The sequence below is a fragment of the Protopterus annectens genome, chromosome 2.part2 (assembly GCF_019279795.1).
Source record: "Protopterus annectens isolate FY-2018-M chromosome 2.part2, PAN1.0, whole genome shotgun sequence".
Lineage (NCBI taxonomy): Eukaryota > Metazoa > Chordata > Ceratodontiformes > Protopteridae > Protopterus > Protopterus annectens.
The window spans coordinates 213,831,260-213,851,099 of NC_056730.1; the positions used below are offsets into that span (position 1 = coordinate 213,831,260).

Genomic DNA, 19,840 nt, shown 5'->3' on the forward strand with positions numbered 1-19,840 from the left:
GGTGGTATAAACTCATGGTGCATTTGTTCCTCTGGTGGGACTTTATGGTTTTCTTCTATATATTTCTTCAAAACCAGAGATTACCATGGCTGAAGGAGCTGTTAATGCTATTGAATTACCGTATGTGCTTGAAGGGGAAAGACGGGAGATTGAGACTGCATCTGTGAGGCTTTCTCAGCTCCTGAATACTAATAAAAAACCTTTATTAGGTTATAAAGCTTCCAACTATGCAGAACTTTAGCAAGGTAATGAAATAGACATAACTTCTATTTGTAAAGATTTATTTCAACTTGAGGACTGTCTTTATAAACTAAAACATCTCCAGATTCAACGTTATCACTTTGAGGCTTGCCTTGAGCTCTATGTGGTACCTAGGGGCTTAAGAATCTTAAAAATGCCGACTTATGGTGAACTACATAGACAACTCTTAATTAGATGGCAAAAGCTAAATTTAGAGCTTAGTTACAATTATATGAGATTGCTGAATGACTTTTTTAAGCCGGAAGAAGAGAGATTAGTACGGCTTATTTCATCAATGCAGGAACAATTGTATGAGAAATATCCTTCTGATTTACTTGACACTAAGTTATGTTATATTCTTGATTCAGTTGCAGCCTTTGAACGTAGAACTTTACAACAGAAACAGAGGAAACTAGACAGGGATTTAACCGATTTTGCTGCTGGGTATGTATTTGGCCGAAATCAGTTGCTAAGCAACAAGCAAATACTGGGAAACCAAAATAGGCTGGGTGTATGCCAACCATAACCAACAAGGCAAACGAACTAACAAGTTCGTAAAGGCAGTTAAATCTTCTGCTGCACAAGTCTCCTCGGAGACTTCTGCTATAACAACAGTGCAGAATGCTACAAAAATGAACTTTGGGGCTAGGAATAAAACTTCTTTAATTAATGCAAGCACGAGCGGGACTAATTTTAATTTCAATAATACACTGGGTTCTGTGCTGCAACATGAATCCACAGTCCTGAACAGGAGTGTTTTTTCTTTTCCATTTCCAAACAATTCACCTGCCAACAGACATTCAAACAGCAGAGGCAGGATCAAATGAAAATTGAATATGGATGTCAGAGAGAACTATACATTGAAGAAAATGTGGCAGAAGCCAACAACTCCTCAGTTTGGAACATATCTCCTCATACATTAACTGTTGAAGAAATGTCTTTGTTAAATAAAGGTATGAACTTTATACCAACACAGCCAAGTGATATCACAGACTGTATGATGGATTTGAAGCTTTTTACGCAAACTGTTATGCTGAAAGTTCATTTTAAATCAAACAATAATGTGCAATGTGATAGCCATATAATGACTTTCAAAAAACCTAGTTCCTTTACTCGTATTAACAATGCCGCTGTAGAAGTTTTTGAGAGAAAATGTGAAGATGACATTATTTCTCTATTTACTCACAGGAATTTGGGAAAAGTTTTTTTTTTTAATTTAATCCCTTATGAACAACAGGCTTTAAAAATGTTGATTCATGACAGATCCATTGTCATTAAATCTGCAGACAAAGGAAGTCCTGTGGTAGTAATGGACAGAGTTTTCTATGGTAACCAAATGTTATGTTTGCATAGTGATACCAATACTTAGACCTTATTTACTACATATTATGTATATAGTATAATTCAGAGAGTTAATAACACATTATATGACTGTTTACTTGGGTGTAATATCACTATAGAACAGTATAAGTATTTTTTGTGTGAAAACCCTGTCATTCCTATTTTATAAGGGTTACAAAAAGTGCAAAAGGATGCCTAGAAACCACAATTTAGGCCTATAGTGTCTGGTGAACAGAAAATATTTCTATTTTTGTTGAAAAACATCTAAGAAGTATACTTAGTATTAACCAACATGTACTAAATGACACAAAAAATATTTTGAATGATTTGTACACTTTTGTGGGACATCAAAAAATTGTGACACCTATATATTTGTGACTTTAGATGTATACTCTTTATTCACATGCATACCAAATTATATTGGCATTGGTTCATTGAAATAATATTTATGTAACTACAGTAGCTTTAGTGGAACCTTTACTGAACTGATTTGTTTGTTCATGGAGGTTATCCTTGAGAATAATATATTCATTTTTAATGACTCTGTGTATTGGCAACAGAATGGCGTGGCTATGGGCACTTCCAGTGCCAATAGCTATGCCAATATTGTTATGGCACATTGGAAGAACAATTTTGTACTTAAAAAATTTAAAGAAGTTATTTTCTACCGGACATTTGTAGATGATCTTTTTTTGTTATGGGATGGAGAAAAGCAATCTCTTATAAAATTACATGAGTATTTAGATTCAACTACCCCTTTTTTAAAATTTACCTTGAATTACTCCGCAGTTTCCATTAATTTTCTAGATGTAATGGTTTTCAGAGCAGAGAATCACTCTTTTTCTACCAAAACCTTTAGAAAAAGTTGCTACAGGAATAATTACCTCCATAGAAAAAGTATGCAACCCCCCACATATTTATCATAATATAGTTAGAAGCCAGGGACTACGAGCTTCTAGACAATGTTAGTGACTCCAATTTTGCTAGAGAAACTATTGCTTTACAGTATAGATTTCATGATAGAGGTTATAGTAAGCATGACGTTGATGCAGCTCTAATTAATATAACAGGCCTGCGAAGGAAGGAGGGCAAACATTACTATTCTGAAGGCCCTTGGGATAGACAAATGAAAAAAGAGAACTACTTGAGAGTTCCAGTAGTTCATTCAAGTAACATTACGCAGATTGAGAATATGATAAAGAACAGCTGGCAGATATTGATGATAGATAAAGAAGTCACCTCTGTGGTAGGTAATAAACCTAGGTTTGTATGCAAAAATAAGAAAAATTTAAAGAGAATGTTATGTTATGTTATCCTAAAATTTCTGATGTAAATACTAGACTGAGTACCCATTTTGGTACCTTTCCATGCCTCAAATGCAATTGGTGTTAATTTGAAGACACCTCTAATGGGTTTTTACATCCAGATACTGGAAAACTCTTAAAATTTCATGTTAGAGCTAACGGTGATATTATGCATTTATTTTATTTAGCTGTGGGTCAAGTATGCTACAGGTTTTATATTGGCAAGACTGACCACAGGCTTCATGACAGAATTAGAGAACACATATATAGCATGAACAACTCTATCTACACGAATGCTCTGGCTAAACATGTCAATATACACAGTATTGTACACAACTTCAAGTTTATGGTTCTTGAAGTAATACATGACAATCTACAAGGGGGGGGGGGGATCTTGAGAATAAGCTAGAAACTTTAGAACTAAAATGGATAAAAAGGATGAGGGGCAATAAAGGTAAAGGTTTAAATGATAAAATATGTATCAAACCAGTTTTAAAAAATAGAGTTTTTAGATAAATATATTTTTTTGTGTATATATATATATATATATATATATATATATATATATATATATATATATATATACATACATATATAGGTCCCCTACAGTCAATCAAACATTTATAAGTTCAAACCACATATGACTGAGACCATATGTTCGAACTTATAAAAGTCCAATCTGACTGAATGGAGATCTCTGTGCAGAGTGGAAAGGTAAGATGTCCCATTTCCACAATGTAGCGAGATCCCAGAGTTGGTATATTTAAGTAAGGGGGTGCAGGGTGGTGTATACCCCCCCCCCCGCTATAGACATTTAATTTTGTGTTTTTTTGTTTTTTTGTGGTTTTACTTCGGTTATCGAACTTTTAGAAGTTCAAACATATGGTCTTGGCCATATGTGGTTCGAACTTATAAAAGTTCGATCAACTGAAGTAGACCCATGTATAAATATATGTATGTATATATATATATATATATATATATATATATATATATATATATATATATATATATATATATATATATATATATACATATATGTGTGTGTGTGTGTGTGTGTGTGTGTGTATACAATTCCATATTTTTATTTAATGTGTTATTTAATGTGACATATACAGTTTTACATTTTTATATTGTTTTGACTCTGTTTTTATATTAATTGTTTAATTGATTTATTGTAATTGTATTTTTATTGGCTACTGTTTACTTCAATTAAATGAATGAATAGCAATGTGATTTTGAATGTCTGAAGAAGTGGCAATGGTAGCCGTAAAAGTGCTAAAACAATAACATTTTGGATTTATACTTTTATGCCTTTATTTTGCTTTGGTTTGCTCTACCAGTACTTTTGAATTATTATTATTATTGATGCCGTGGTGGTACGGCAGTAGCGTTGTTACCTCACAGCAAGAGGTTCTCCTGTTCGATTCTCCACTTGGTTTGGAAGTGCCTTCTGTGTGGAGTCTGCATGTCCTCCCCGTGGCTGGGTAGCGTTCAAAAGACATGCGTGCGTAAATGGGCATGCCTTCGTTGATGGTTGGGCATCGAGCTGGCAACTTGGCGTTTCGTAAAAATCTACTGCCAATCATTAGTGGACTGGAGTTCCACTGTGGTGACCCCTTACCGGGAAAAAGCCGAAAGACAAACATTATTGCTGCTTGTCTTGTGGTGGTATTAACTGGTGGTGCATTTATTCCTCTGGTGGGACTTTGTGGCTTTCTTCTATATACCCATAATTAAATGTTCAATACTTGCATTCATGACTGGAGATTAGATGGCCACCAAGGTTACATCAGTATTGTCAACCAAATCTTTCATTATACTGCCATTTTATAATGAGCTCATCTGTATCAGAAAAGCTTTCATCAAATTCTCAAATGCTGTTTGCATGTGAGCTAGTAAATTAGCGAAAGATTGGCTAATTACCATAAAATCATTGGAAACTGGATGAAACAATATATTCAGCTACTCATTATCCAGTAAATTATTATCGTCACTTGCCACATGAATAACATCCATTGCATCAATGGCACCAACTGAAAGTAAGAACTTTTAAAAATAAACACAACTTAGTATACTAGTGAACATTGTAAACAAAAAACAGCTAAAATGAAAAAAGTGCCACTGCAAGAATGATGAAATGTACTGATGGTTTAAAAAGTTGAACACTTTCATTCTTTTATTTTATAAACCAAATCAGAACAAAAACGTTGCTGCATTGGCCATATTTAACATCCATATCATGTGTGATCACATCAATAAAATCGCGTATCATAAATTTTAAAAATATTTTCTCATCTATTAAATTATAAATTATTCTCAAATATAAGAAATCTTAAAAAACATTTAATATTTATCATTTCATTTAAACCAGGTGGTTTGTCTGTATCTATTTCAAGTTGCCACCTGACTTCCTTACAATCCAACTTACTACTAAGATTACACCAGAGTAAAATATCAAGAATGTCATCCAATACAAAGAAGTACAACTTTTTAAAGGACTTGCATATTAATCCATATTTGCCAGAAATAATTATTTGTATCCATGTTCTACTTGACTTGATTACAAAAAACTGAGTAACCTAAGGAGCAATTTTAAAAAGCTTTGATGTTGTTACTTAATTCTAAAAAAGAGGTGCCATATGGTACCTGTTGCTGTTATTCATGAAGCAATGTATGTACAGATTAAATAATCGAGGTGTTTTTCTCAAATATGTAGGTAGATTCATCATTGTCAAAAACAGATTTTCTTGTAAGTCTACAATGGAACTAAGAGCCCATATATTGTAGGTCTTCTATAATCTTAGGCCTTAACTATTGACTGTATTTTTGATTTTTGTTGCTATACTCTCTTATTGTTTGCCTACACCAATATCTAAATCTTTACTGTACAGAATGTAAATTTTTTTGCCTTGTAATTATTATTATATTTTTCTCTGTAGAGCTTTTCTCCCAGGGCCTTCACTGAAAATGGACTCTAGCTCATTTGGACATACCCGGTTAAAAATGTCAAATAAATAAATAAAATAAGTCTGAACATGTAGATTATTTGGCTACTTGTAATACTGTGAGAGTTTCTATGTGGGAAAGACCAAGACAGGATCTATGAGCATGTTTTGACCATTAAGAATAAGGATGCCAATAAAACTTAGCCAGAAAAACATTTTGTCCTCTGGCTATATCTCATGCCAAGTATTTAATGGTAGCAGTATCTTCTCCCACTTAGCATTACTTATGCATCTCGTACCTGGCAGTCTTTAGAAGCCTTTTTAACCCTCCATTACAGAAACAACTCCATGCTCTGATCCACTGTTTTAAAGGTCTGTATTTTATTTATTTATTTTACATTTGTTGTTTGGCAGTATGACTAGTATAGGGAGAGAGCTAGCTGATATGATGGATAGAAGGAAGGTTGGTATATTGTGTGTGCAAGAGACCAGATGGAAGGGGAGTAAGGCTAGGTGTATCAGAGGTGGGTTTCAAATTGTTTTATCATGGTGTGGATGGGAGGAGAAATGGCGTAGGAGTTATTCTGAAGGAACAGTATGCTAAGAGTGCTTTGGAGGTGAAAAGAGTGTCGGATAGAGTGATGTTTATGAAGCTGGAAATTGATGGTGTAATGATGAATGTTGTTAGTGCATATGCTCCACAAGTTGTGTGTGCAATGGATGAGAAAGAAAAATTTTGGAGTGAATTGGATGAAGTGGTGATGACTGTACCCAAGGGTGAGAAAGTGGTGATTGGAGCAGATTTCAATGGGCATGTTGGTGAAGAGAACAGAGGGGATGAGGAAGTGATGGGTAGGTATGGTGTTAAACAAAAGAATGCAGAAGGTCAGATGGTAGTGGATTTTGCAAAAAGGATGGACATGGCTGTGGTGAATATGTATTTTAACAAGAGGGAGGAGCATAGGGTGACATACAAAAGTGGAGGAAGATGCACACAGGTGGATTATATCTTATGTACGAGGGCCAGTTTGAAGGAGATTGGAGACAGTAAAGTGGTGACCAGAGAAAGTGTAGTTAGGCAGCATAGGATGGTGGTTTGTAGAATGACGTTGGTGATCAAGAAGAGGAGGAGGAGTGTGAGGGCAGCACCAAGGATCAAATGGAGTAAATTGACAAAGGGTAATTGTGAGGTGGAGTTCAGAGATGAGTTAAGGCAGGCACTGGGTGGAAGTGAAGAGTTACCAAATAGCTGGGTAACTACAGCAGAGCTAGTAAGGGAGACGGCTAGAAAGGTGCTTTGTATCACATCTGGATAGAGGAAGGACGACAAGGAGACATGGTGGTGGAATGAGGAAGTACAGGAGAGTATACAGAGAAAGAGGTTGGCAAAGAAGAAGTGGGATTGTCAGAGAGATGAAGAAAGTAGACAGGAGTATAAGGAGATGAGGTGCATGGCAAAGAGAGAGGTGGCAAAGGCTAAGGATAAGGCATATGAAGAGTTGTATGAAAGGTTGGGCACTAAGGAGGGAGAAAATGACCTGTACTGATTGACTAGACAGCAGGAACAAGCTAGGAAGGATGTGCAGCAGGTAAAGTGATAAAGGATAATGAGGGAAACATGCTCACAAGCGAGGAGAGTGTGTTGAGGAGATGGAAAGAGTACTTTGAGGGGTTGATGAATGAAGAGAATGAAAGGGAGAGAAGGTTGGATGATGTTGGGATAGTGAATCTTGAAGTACAATGGATTAGCAAGGAGGAAGTAAGGATTGCTATGAAGAGAATGAAGAATGGAAAGGCTGTTGGCCTAGATGACATACCTGTGGAAGCATGGAGGTGTTTAGGTGAAATGGCAGCGGAATTTTTAACCAGATCGTTTAATGACATCTTGGAAAGTGAGAGGATGCCTGAGGAATGGAGAAAAAGTGTTTTGGTACTGATTTTTAAGAATAAGGGTGATGTGCAGAGCTGTAGTAACTACAGAGGGATTAAATTGATCAGTCACAGCATGAAGTTATGGGAAAGAGTAGTGGAAGCAAGGTTAAGAAGGGACGTGATGATTAGTGATCAGCAGCATGGTTTCATGCTGGGAAAGAGCACTACAGATGCAATCTTTGCTCTGAGATTGTTGATGGAGAAGTACAGAGAATGTCAGAAGGAGTTGCATTGTGTTTTTGTAGACTTAGATAAAGCATATGACGGGGTGCCTAGAGAGGAGTTGTGGTATTGTATGAGGAAGTCAGGAGTGTCAGAAAAGTATGTAAGAGTGGTACAGGATATGTACGAGGGTAGTGTGACAGTGGTGAGGTCTGTGGTGGGAGTGATGGATGTGTTTAAGGTGGAGGTGGGGTTACATCAAGGATCAGCTCTGAGCCCTTTCTTATTTGCAATGGTGATGGACAGGTTGACAGACGAGATCAGAAAGGAGTCCCCTTGGACTATGATGTTTGCAGATGACATTGTGATCTGTAGTGAGAGTAGGGAACAGGTGGAGGAGACCCTGGAGAGATGAAGATATGCTCTAGAGAAAAGAGGAATGAAGGTCAGTAGGACTAAGACAGAATATATGTGTGTGAATGAGAGGGAGGATAGAGAAATGGTGAGGATGCAATGAGTAGAGGTGGCGAAGGTGGATGAGTTTAAATACTTGGGGTCAATAGTTCAGAGTAACAGTGAGTGTGGAAGAGAGGTGAAGAAGAGAGTACATACAGGATGGAGTGAGTGGAGAAGAGTGTCAGGAGTGATTTGTGACAGACGAGTACCTGTAAAAGTGAAAGGGAAGGTCTACAAGAGGGTAGTGAGACCAGCTATGTTATATGGGTTGGAGACAGTGGCATTGACAAAAAGGCAGGAGTTTGAGCTTGATGTGGCAGAATTAAAGATGTTAAGATTTGAACTGGGTGTGACTAGGGTGGACAAGATTAGGAATAAGTATATTAGAGGGTCAGCACAGGTTGGAGTGTTTGGAGACAAAGCCAGAGAGGCAAGATTACATTGGTTTGGACATGTGCTGAGGAGGGATGCTGAGTATATTGGGAAAAAGATGCTAAGGATGAAGCTACCAGGTAACAGGAAAAGAGGAAGGCCTAAGATAAGGTTTATGGATGTGGTGAGAGAGGACATGCAGGTGGTTGGTGTGACAGAGCAAGATGCAGAGGACAGGAAGAAATGGAAACAGGTGATCTGCTGTGACAACCCCTAATGGGAACAGCCTAAATAAGATGATGATTTTACTTTTGTTGACCCTGATAGATAGGATACGTGTACATTTTCAGCGGAGGCCCGGGAAGAAAAGCTCCATGTAACAAAACAAAACAGAGACAGTAAAACATAACTAAGTTTTAAACACAGGAAACATCAAAATAATAACATAGGATACATACATATAACGTTTCAATATGTACAGACATACATATGTAATGTGGCATGGGTAGATTGCTAAACAGCAAATTGGGGAGGAATACTAATTTTAGTGAAGTTGTAATCAGGATTTGAGCAAGGGCAGAGCCAGTGTGATTTGAATTAATTTTTGACACCTTTTTTAAATAGGGGTAGCAAAGTTTCCTTGGTAAGGTTAGCAGGAAGTAGATTCCAAGTTTTACTAATTGAGTTGACAAATAGAGCATCTCCTGCAGAGTTGTTGGATTTTTGGGTCAGTACCATTAGTTTATTAGATGAGCATAGTGGCCTGAGAGCACTATGGGGGCTGATAATGTTTTTAAGGGCACGAGTGTTTTCAGGTTGGTGGAGGACTTTGTGCGCTACTATAAGTTGGTTGAACTGTAGAAGGGTAGGAAATTCTAGCCATTCTAGAGCTTTTAGGTTTTGACAGTGATAAGTCCTATATGCCATGCCAGTAGCGAATCTAGCTATATGGTTGTAACAACCCGATAATTTGTTGAGATCGGTTTTGGACAGGTTGGTGAGTACAGGGGAGGCATACATAAGGGTAGAGAGAAGGTGGGAGCATGCAATAGCCACCCTAGCAAGAGGGGTGAGGAAAGGTTTGAACTTGTACAGGGAGCCAAGTTTTTTGTTAATGGACTTAATGGTATGATTAACATGTGCATCAAATTTAAGGTCGTTGTCGATTATTACACCTAGTAGCTTAGTGTGGTCTTAATGGTGAAGAATGGAGGAGAACACCTACGGGTAGGGGAGAAAAGCAGCAGTTTGGTTTTGTTAGGATTTAGAAGCAAGTGGCAATTAGCTAGCCAGTGTTCTATGGTGTTGAAAGTAGTCTGGGTTAGGGACAGTAGGTGTGTTGGAGAGGAGGCAGACCATATCAGTGTTGAGTCATCCGCATATTGGATGCAAGTAACTTTTAAGATGGTTGTGTGAAGATTGTTAATAGAGATTGAGAAAAGAAGGGGACCTAGTATGGAGCCCTGTGGGACTCCTAGGGTTAAAGGCAGATGGGTTGACAGCTTATTCTGCCATATGACAGCCTGCTGTCTACCGAGTTGGTAGGACTGGAACCATTGTATATCCTGATGGTCTAAACCGATGGATATCAGGGTATTGAGCAGTAGCTGATGATTGACCATGATGAAAGCCTTTGAAAGATCTAGAAAGAGTGTTGAGGACAGTTTGTTGCTGTTACAATTTAGACTGACGACATTAGAGAAAGATAGGAGAGGAGTGGTGGTACAGTGGAATGGCCTAAAGCCATGCTGAGAGTCAGCAAGCAGTTTGTTTTGAATAAGAAAGTGCATGAGTTGTTTGTGGACATATTTTTCATGATTTTAGCTAGCGGTGACAGAATGGCTATAGGTCTAAAGTTAGACAGCTCTGTGGAACTACCTCCTTTATGGAAAGGAATTGCATGTGAAATTTTCCATATTGATGGGATGGTTCCCTCGGAAATGGATCTATTAATCAGGATAGAAATGGAGAGCACTATGGCATCCGCAGCTTTTTGCAGATATTCAGCAGGGAGGAGGTCAGCAACTATTGTAGTAGGTTTTAGTTTTTTAAGTAGGGCCCAGATTAGGGGAGTAGGTATGGGTTGAAATCTAAAGGAGAGTTGTGCATTGAGTGGGTCAGAGCTAGGTGTGACAGCGCTGAAGTTTGAGCACATGGGAGTGAGACGGGTAGCTATAGACTGGATAATTTCGGTAAAGAAGGCATTGAAGGTGTTTGAGATTTCTACAGGAGATTTATCAAGGGCAACTGATGGGGTAGGAGTGGTGGTATGGACTGTGTGGAGAAGGCTGTTTATTCCAGCCCAGAACTTTTGAGGTTTTTGTTGGTATTTCTGTTGCAGGAGGCAGTAATAATTTTTTTTGTCTAGAATGATAGATTTTTTAGTCTCGTTCCTTAATTGTCGATATCTGACTTGGTCTAATGGGGCTTTAGTGACATGCCACATGGCCCAGGCCTTGTTTCTTTGTATAATTTTGTATTTTGTATCTTTAGATAGCTACGGTGCAACATTTTGTTTTGGTATGAATGGTGCGGATAGGAGCGTGCACATTAAGGATAGCCAGGAATTTCGTGTTGAAGTAATCCACTGCCTCTTGTAATGGACATTGTTTCAGAACAGACCAATTACATGCTTTGAGTTCTTTTTGGTAGCGTCTTGACATTTCTTATTGTTTTATAGGTGGGCTGATGGGGAATGTCAGCTTTAAGCCTAATAATATAGGTAAGGCAGTGATCACTTAGATCATCAGGTAGTATGCCTGGCTTGTACATTTGAGGGTGGCCATTGATAAGTATCCAATCAAGGATACTATCTTTGGCTTTGTTTTTATTGAATCTAGTGGGGGTGGAAATAGTCTGTGTAAACCTGTGAAGGTTTATATGGGTAGAGGAAGATTCAGAGGAACAGGTGTTCCAATCAATGTTAAAGTCACCTTAGACTATGGTTTCTTGGGGATAGTTGCAAGATAGCCAGTGGAGGATACTTATCAGAATATTAACATTTTTACCAGGTGGTATATAAATGCAGACAATGTATCTACACTTATTTTTATTTATTTGCCTGTATAAAAAGTATTGCAATATTCTCCTCAGCTTCTCCTCATTAAAGACCTTATCCCCTGCCATCTGTTGTAAAGCTCTGATCCTAATCTGCAAATAGCATTCTTTTAAGAATCACATGAGCATTTTTAAATTAGTCTCCCTTTTGACCCACCATCCTGTTCCTCTTCCTCTTCATCTTCCTGTTCTTCTTCTTCTGAGTTGTAACTCATAAGAAGGTGATAAGTAAACCAGTATGATTGACATGCTGCTGATGGAAATGTGATGGCATGCTAGGGTAAGAGATAAAAAAAGACATGTGATATTAGTTGGAAATTTTTGTCTCTGCAAAAAACAAAGAAGATACACAAATGATTTATACATGCTATTTTTATTTTTACATGCAGTTAATTTTCTTGTTTGCTTATGAAACATTTTTCTTGTTTCTCAGGTACCACATTCTATGTGCAGTGAGACCTGTTCTTTAGGTTACAGAAAATCTTCACGTCAAGGACAACCACTTTGTTGCTATGACTGTGTTTTGTGCTCCATGGGAGAGATTGCTAATCAAACTGGTAAGCAACATAGTCTGTTACATGTTTATTTTATTTTATTTATTTTACATTTGTTGACCGGGATAGTCCAACTGGATACATGTCCATTTTCAGTGGAGGCCCGGGGAGAAAAGCTCCACAGTAAACACAATTTTATAGCATAAATCTAGGTAAAGAGGAATTTACAGGTCCAACTGGTACTACATAAAAAATCAGACAAATTATTTATTTTACACAAGGTTTATGGCCTATAAAACACAATTCTATTAATTTCTGAAAGAGTTAGTACACAAACATGGTGACAGGATAATTCTGGTTTGGAACAAGGACATAGCCAGTGTGATTTAAAATAAAGTTTAAGACTTTTTTTGTTTTGACTAAGGGTAGGTTCTAGCATGATATCAGTAGGGAGTTTGTTTCAGATTTTGCCAACATGATTGGCAAACAGAGAGTCACCAGCTGAATTTTTGGTTTTGACAGTTTGCACTAGTAGCCTGTTAGAGGAGCGAAGTGGTCTTGGGTTACTGCAGGGTTTGATATGTTTTTTTAAGTGCAGGTGTACTGTCAGGCTATTTGAGTACTTTATGTGCCACTAATGGTTATATTGAAATAGGCATGGCAGTTCTAACCATCCTAGGTGGTTCAGGTTTTTATGTGTCTTGTATGGCATGCCAGTGGCGAATCGGGCAATGTGATTATAACAGCTTGACAGTTTATTCAGTTCTGTTTTGCCTAAGTTGGTGAATAAAGGGGAAGCTTAGAGGAATGTTGAAAGAAGGTGAGAGCGTGCAATGGCTATTTTAGCGGGTGGGGTTAGGAAAGGTTTAATATTGCATTGTGATCCGAGTTTTTTGTTGATGGTTTTAACAGTCTGATTAACATGTATGTCAAATTTGAGATTGTTATCTGTGGTAATGCCTAGTAGCTTTGTGTAGGTATCTGGGGAGATTATGGTACCATTCTTAGATTTTATGGTGAAGGATGGTATGGTGGATTTTCAATTAAGGGAAAACAGAAGTAATTTAGTTTTATTTGGGTTTAGGATCAGGTGACAATTTGTTAGCCATTTTTCGACTGTATTGAAGGTGGTTTGGGACAGTCTTTGTAGATCAGACTGGGAGGTAGCAGAGCAGATAAGGGTGGTGTTATCTGCATATTGGATCCATTTTGCACCTGGGATGACTGTATAGAGGATATTGATAAATGTTGAAAATAGCAGAGGTCCAAGTACAGAGCCCTGCGGAATCCCCAGGGTGTTGAGTAGGAGGTTAGAAATTTTATTTTGCAATAGGACAGCCTGTTGTCTGCCATTCAAATAGGATTGGAACCATTGCAGAGCTTGAGTGTCTAAGTCCATAGTCTTTAGTGTGTAAATTAGTAGTTGGTGATCCACCGTATCAAAAGCTTTGGAGAGGTCCAAGAAAAGGGCAGAGGATATTTTATTACTGTTGCAATTGTTGTTTATGACATCAGAGAAGGCAAGGAGGGCTGTGGTGGTACTATGATGCAGCCTGAATCCATGGTGGGAACTGGCTATGAGGTTGTTTTGTGTCAGGTATTGTAGCAGTTGATTATGAATGCATTTTTCCATGATTTTAGCTAGAGGTGACAAAATGGCTATGGGGCGAAAATTAGTTTGGTAGAGCTGCCACCTTTATGGAGTGGTATGACATTGGCAATTTGAATATTTTTGAATTAATATTTTTGAAATTTGAATACAATATTGTTTATTTCTTAAGTACCTACTCTTATATTTAAACTTTAGTATTAAAGGAATTATGCAGTCAGCTATTTTTTTAATAATTTGAATGTCTTTTTCTGAAAGTTATTTAATAAAACTAATCCTTTATATAATTCAGTTATATAAAGTTAAAATGCCAAATCTTTATCATCTTTTTCGTTATTACTTCCATGTTTTAAAAATGAAGTGAAACATCAGTAAGCCACTGAAGCATGTGACATCCATTGCACTGTCTGTATGTGCAGTAGGAGCTGTGTTATAAATGGTTGCCCCATGCTACATAATCAGCTCTACCTATTAATTTAGAATAATTTGTACATTAAAGAAAACATGCTTGTTCTGTGTGCTATCTCCACAGAATAATAGAAATGTACTTGGAGAACTGGGAAGACACACTCTTTTATTGGATTTCTGCAACATTTGCAACAATAGAGCAAGTCAGCTTACAGAATTAAATATATAAATGCAGTTAAAATATGTGAATCCAAAATTTACAAAAAATCCCTATATTACACATCAATGAAGGGTAGTAAATTGTGCCTTTGCTTTGAATGGCATGCATCTTCGGATTAATAGTTTTTAGGAATATTGTGAAATTCATTTACAGTCTACCAATGCTGAACTCCAAAAAGTTCAAGTAGAACTTCATGACAGGAATGTGAAAGAAGGCACCCAGTACAAGAAATGTGTCTTACTGCAGGAGTACTAAGGTGGTATGCAGAACGAGCATCTTAAAATATTTTTACTTTGTATAAACTTGTTCAAGTTTAACAAGTCTAGCCAGCTTATATTTCATTAGGAAAAGGAAAAAATCCTTGAGGAAAATCTTGTTCTTCTTCAGGTACTAATTGCAGTGTCCTGACATGCAGAAAGTTTTGAAGCACCAGTACCACCAGAGGAATTTGCATATTTGAAGTCAAATAGATGAGGCCTAGAGATAATCTTTTGTGATGCACTAGTGGATATTCCATTAGAACTATCTCACTAACTCACAGTCTAGATGCATACCTCTGCATCTCATAGTGCAAGAAATCTGAACAAAGCCAACAAATATTGGGAGGACAAGGCATAGATTAATAGATTCACAGATTGTTACTGGGCTAATGACCTGATGGACCTATCTAAGTCTAGCCAAGTTTTTCCTAAAGAATAATGACATCCTGTATCCAAATAGGACATTGAGGGACAGGTATTCATAAGCTACCTCTGCCAATAAGGGACATAGGTGCCAGGCCTATGGTACATTTCCTATTCTCCATCCACTGGTGTAGGTTGCACTTAAACTGGGTAATAGATGAGATCAGCTTCATATGGATGAGGAGCCTGTTCCATAATAGGGGCAGTCTCTGGGACACATATCTGTCTCTCCAGCATGTTCTGTTTAAGTCACAGACAAAATTCAGGTCCCTAGACCCTGTACTTCTGAAACTATTTGACTTAAAATATGCATGAGATTCATAAGTGTGGGTCTGGGCATATCTTGTAAGCCAGGCATAGATCATCCCTCGGCAGTCAATAGGAGAATGAAGAGAGGAAAAGGACTTTAAGACACTCTGCGTAAGGTAGATTGTTGCACCTTCTATTCTTTTTGTAAGGAACCATTGAGGCCACTCTAGTTGCTCCATATGTCTGTCAAGTACATACCAAAGGGAGCATTTTACTCTATGATTGTTCTTCTAAGGGTGAGTACAGTGGGATAATGACCTCTTTGGACCTGGAGAAAATGCACTTACTTATAAGTTACACAACATAAAAGTATTTCCTCGCCATTGTGGCTATGTGGTTTGTCAAAGGTAAGGCTACTGTCTACATGCATACTCAGATCCCTGACCAATGGGTCAACTCTAAGGAGCATATTATCAACATGGTAATTATCTGGGATGACTGACTTCCCAAAGGGTACAGTTATGCATGTTTTAGCATTGAGTTTAAGACCGTGGCTTTGACATCATTTGTTAGTCAGAGATAGGCCTTCTTGAAGAATGCTAGTGTGTGCAGAGGAGTTTATGATAACTCCCAGCTTGCAATCATCTGCAAACTCAGTCTACCATAAACCTTCAGCATTTGCTCCCACTTCAGAGAAATAGATGCCAAAAAGGAGCAGGCCCAGTAGTGAGCTATGTCAGACACCATGACTGGCATGTTGGTGGAGGTGGCCTCACCTATTTTGACCTCCTGAGTCCTATCAGGGATCCAGTTGGCTATCCAGTGGGTGATTAAAGGGTTTATACATATATATATACCTATATATATATCTAAATGGATTCACTTTAGAAGCTCAGAATGCTGAAATATCGAATTTCAGAATTTCAAGCCCAAAAAGTGGAAACCTGAAAAGCACAAAAACTCAGAAGAAGTGTGAAATTCAAAATCTCGCATATCGGAGATGTTGAATTAGCGCTTCTGGTGTTTCACTGTGGTTATGGATTCAGGTACGTGTTTATGTTTTAAGGGTTTTGGGTAGGGGCTGTAGTGTGTGTTAGTGTGTTGTGTTACTGTGATGTATGTGTGCGAGGAGAATGTATCTTGTGTGGTGGTGTTTTGTGTGTTTCTGTATGTAGTGCGACCTTGGAGTTAGAATATTTAAGTAGGGGGGTGGTGGGCACAGCCCCCCACATGGGGGGGGGTGCATGGGGGCTTGCCTCCCTCCTTTTATGTAGGACAGAGTGTGTGTTTGTGTGTGGGGAGGAAGGTGTGTGTTTGTGTATAGCAGAAGCACTAGTTCAACATCTCGGATATGCGAGATTTTGAATTTTGCACTTCTGAGTTTTCATGCTTTTCAGGTTTCCACTTTATGGGCTTGAAATTCTGAAATCCGTTATTTCAGCATTTTGAGCATCTAAAGTGAATCCTTGTGTATATATATATATATATATATATACATATGTATATAGTGAACTTGTCTCTAATGCCTTAATGCCTGAGTTGCACACTGTTGCACACTGGCAAACATTGCTGCAGTTTTCTACCCCTAGCCCTCTACAGAATAATTCGCTTTGTTAATCCTAAAGCAAAACTTGGTCTATCCAACCCACTCCCCACTAGTAATTATGGCATATGCCTGCCATAACGGGCAGTCAGTTTCTCACCATTTCTCTGGCCAACCTGATTGACATGGGCATCCTGAGGCAATGTAGCAATTGCCTCATGTATACTGACAGCCTCCTACTCCTAAAACAAACTAATACAATATGTCAGAGATGTATTTACACTATAAATTTGTAATCAGTTCTCTCATGTAGCAAAAAACCACACATCAAACAGGTTGTCAGCACACACACTTCATCTCTTGTACATAACAAGCTCACAACACGTAAACCCACATACGGAGAGGTACTCAATAGACGTCTATCAAAAGATCAGAGACCTTCCAAGTACAAATCTATTGCACACACTGCAGACCCATTAGAATCAACTACACATAATAACACACACAACAGTGTCTCAGGAAAAAAGTCCCTAAGGTAAAACACCTCAAAACCAAATGTTCTGGTTATAGGCAACTCCATAGTGAGATACACAGATGTCCCTTCACCAGTCTAGACAAGGAAAAGGTCACAGTTAGCTACCGGTCTTGCCAGCATCCATCATATTATACACACACTCAAGTCTGTAAACAACAAGTGCTGTTATTTCTCTTTCATTGTCCATGTTGGGGTGAATGACTTGAGATGTACCTCACTGGACTATATGAAGAAATACATGACTAAACTTTCTGATTATGTGTCCCATGCATATGTTCCTAGCTCTAAGCAGCATTCTACCTTCACCCAGGATGATGCCTCAATATAAACAAAACATGATTGACTTCAACAATTGGCTTAGCTTCTGGTGCCACTCCAGGGAGATTCAGTATTTGTTAGCCTGGGAAGACATGGTTGACAAACCATGTTGCTTTGCAGAGATGGTTTGCACCTGTTGCCTCTAGGTTTTGGTTACTGGCAAAGGCATTTTTTAGGCAATGTCATAACACCAAAATGTCCTATTTAAAAAAATCCAATTGAGACAAAATCAAGGTTATGCTATTTAATGCTAGGTGTCTGAACAGAAAACTAATTTACTACTCCAAGTCCAACTAACTGTAGGTAAAACCCCCTTACACATCATTGTTAGCTATAGGCCCCCTGCCATGAACCACAAGAAACACACTGCCTACTAGGACCTACTAGACTCACTAACTATATGACCAAATAACTTGGTCATGGATGATTTCAAATATCCTTCCGTCAACTGGAGACGTATTTGAGCAGAAACATGCTTACCCTGAGGATTCCTGACTTTTTTAATCCAAATGCTTTTGAACAGACAGTCTATACCACAAGGGGCTCAAATGTCCTAGACCTTGTACTAACCAACATCTCTTCACTACCCCTGTATGTTGCCCTCCCTGGTAAGACCTGACTCCTGACACACACACACACACACACACACACACACACACACACACACACACACACACACACACACACACACACACACACACACACACACACACATATGCAGGAGCAAAAAAAAGAAAATTTTCTCCAAAGCAAACTACAGCTTACTAAGCAATGGCATAAATAATTTCAAACCCACTGCTAACACAGCCAACAAAGATGCCTCTGCAAAAGTGTACAGAAATGCACCGTATAAACACTTATACAACTGTTTAGACACAGCTGTACCTGAACAGATCAAAAACAGGTCCTCAGGAAAAAACCCACCCTGGTGGACCTCCAGTATAAATAGATTATACAACAAGAGGAAGAAACTGATGTCTAAGAACAAGATGGAAGTGACTCAGCAGAGGAAGAACACCCTCCATAGCTTGAACAAGCAAATTATAAATCTTTAAAAGTCCTCTAAAACTAATTATGAAGCTAAATTAGCACCCAAGGTATTCTTTAGCTATGTCTAAAATCTGAAAGGGAAGCCCCAGCTTTGTGCCAAACTAGTAGTGGACAGTACCACTCATACTGAACCTGAGGAAATTGCCAACATGTTAACTGACAGATTTGGTGCAAACTTCATCTCCCCTGTCACCATCAGTCATACCCCAAAGCACACCTGCATCAGTCCTCCACCTAGTATATCCAAAGAACAAGTCATAACTGCACTCTCCAAAGCCAAAAACATGACCTCTGTGGGACCAGATAACATCCCAGGCTGCTTACTAAACAGTCTAAAACAGGACATTGATTAACCATTTGGAACTCTGTTTAACCACAGCCTAAGCACTGGCTTCTGCCAGCAGAGTAGAAAACAGCAACAGTAATCCCCTTGCACAAAGGGGGTCCATTAACAGACCCTGAAAACTATAGACCCATAAGCCTAACCAGCCTTATCTGCAAGACCATTGAAAGAATCATCATGGACCTTATTAATAAGGACATAGGTGACCTTCAAACTCGACCTGGCCCACTTTGGCTTTATTAAGCGAAGATCATGCTTATTAAATCTGGTGGACATCTTTGAGAATGTCACCAAAGCCCTGAATGAAGGCAAAACAGTGTGCACTACCTATCTTGACTTAGCTAAGGCTTTCAACACAATTCCCCACACAGGAATCATTCAGAAACTCACCCAGCTTGGGATTAACCGATACATCACTAGATGGATAGCCAACTGGTTCACTGACAGAATCCATACAGTCAAAGTTGGGGATTCCACTTCTACCAGCAGACCAGTTACAAGCGATGTACCATAAGGATCTGTACTGGGCCCTCTACTGTTTGGAATCTATTTCTCGGAAGTCCAGGTGAAAGTAGA

At 38.3% G+C, this 19,840-nt stretch overlaps 1 protein-coding gene across 1 annotated transcript in view; it reads left to right on the forward strand.

Annotated features, from left to right (window-relative positions):
• The first annotated feature begins 1,063 nt into the window (after nt 1-1,063).
• Nucleotides 1,064-19,840, forward strand: part of LOC122795932 (vomeronasal type-2 receptor 26-like) — a 48,300-nt gene continuing 29,523 nt past the window's right edge. The window contains exons 1-2 of the mRNA XM_044064415.1: nt 1,064-1,543; nt 12,246-12,369. Coding sequence (XP_043920350.1) covers nt 1,064-1,543; nt 12,246-12,369 — 604 coding nt within the window. The remainder of the gene's footprint in view (nt 1,544-12,245; nt 12,370-19,840) is intronic.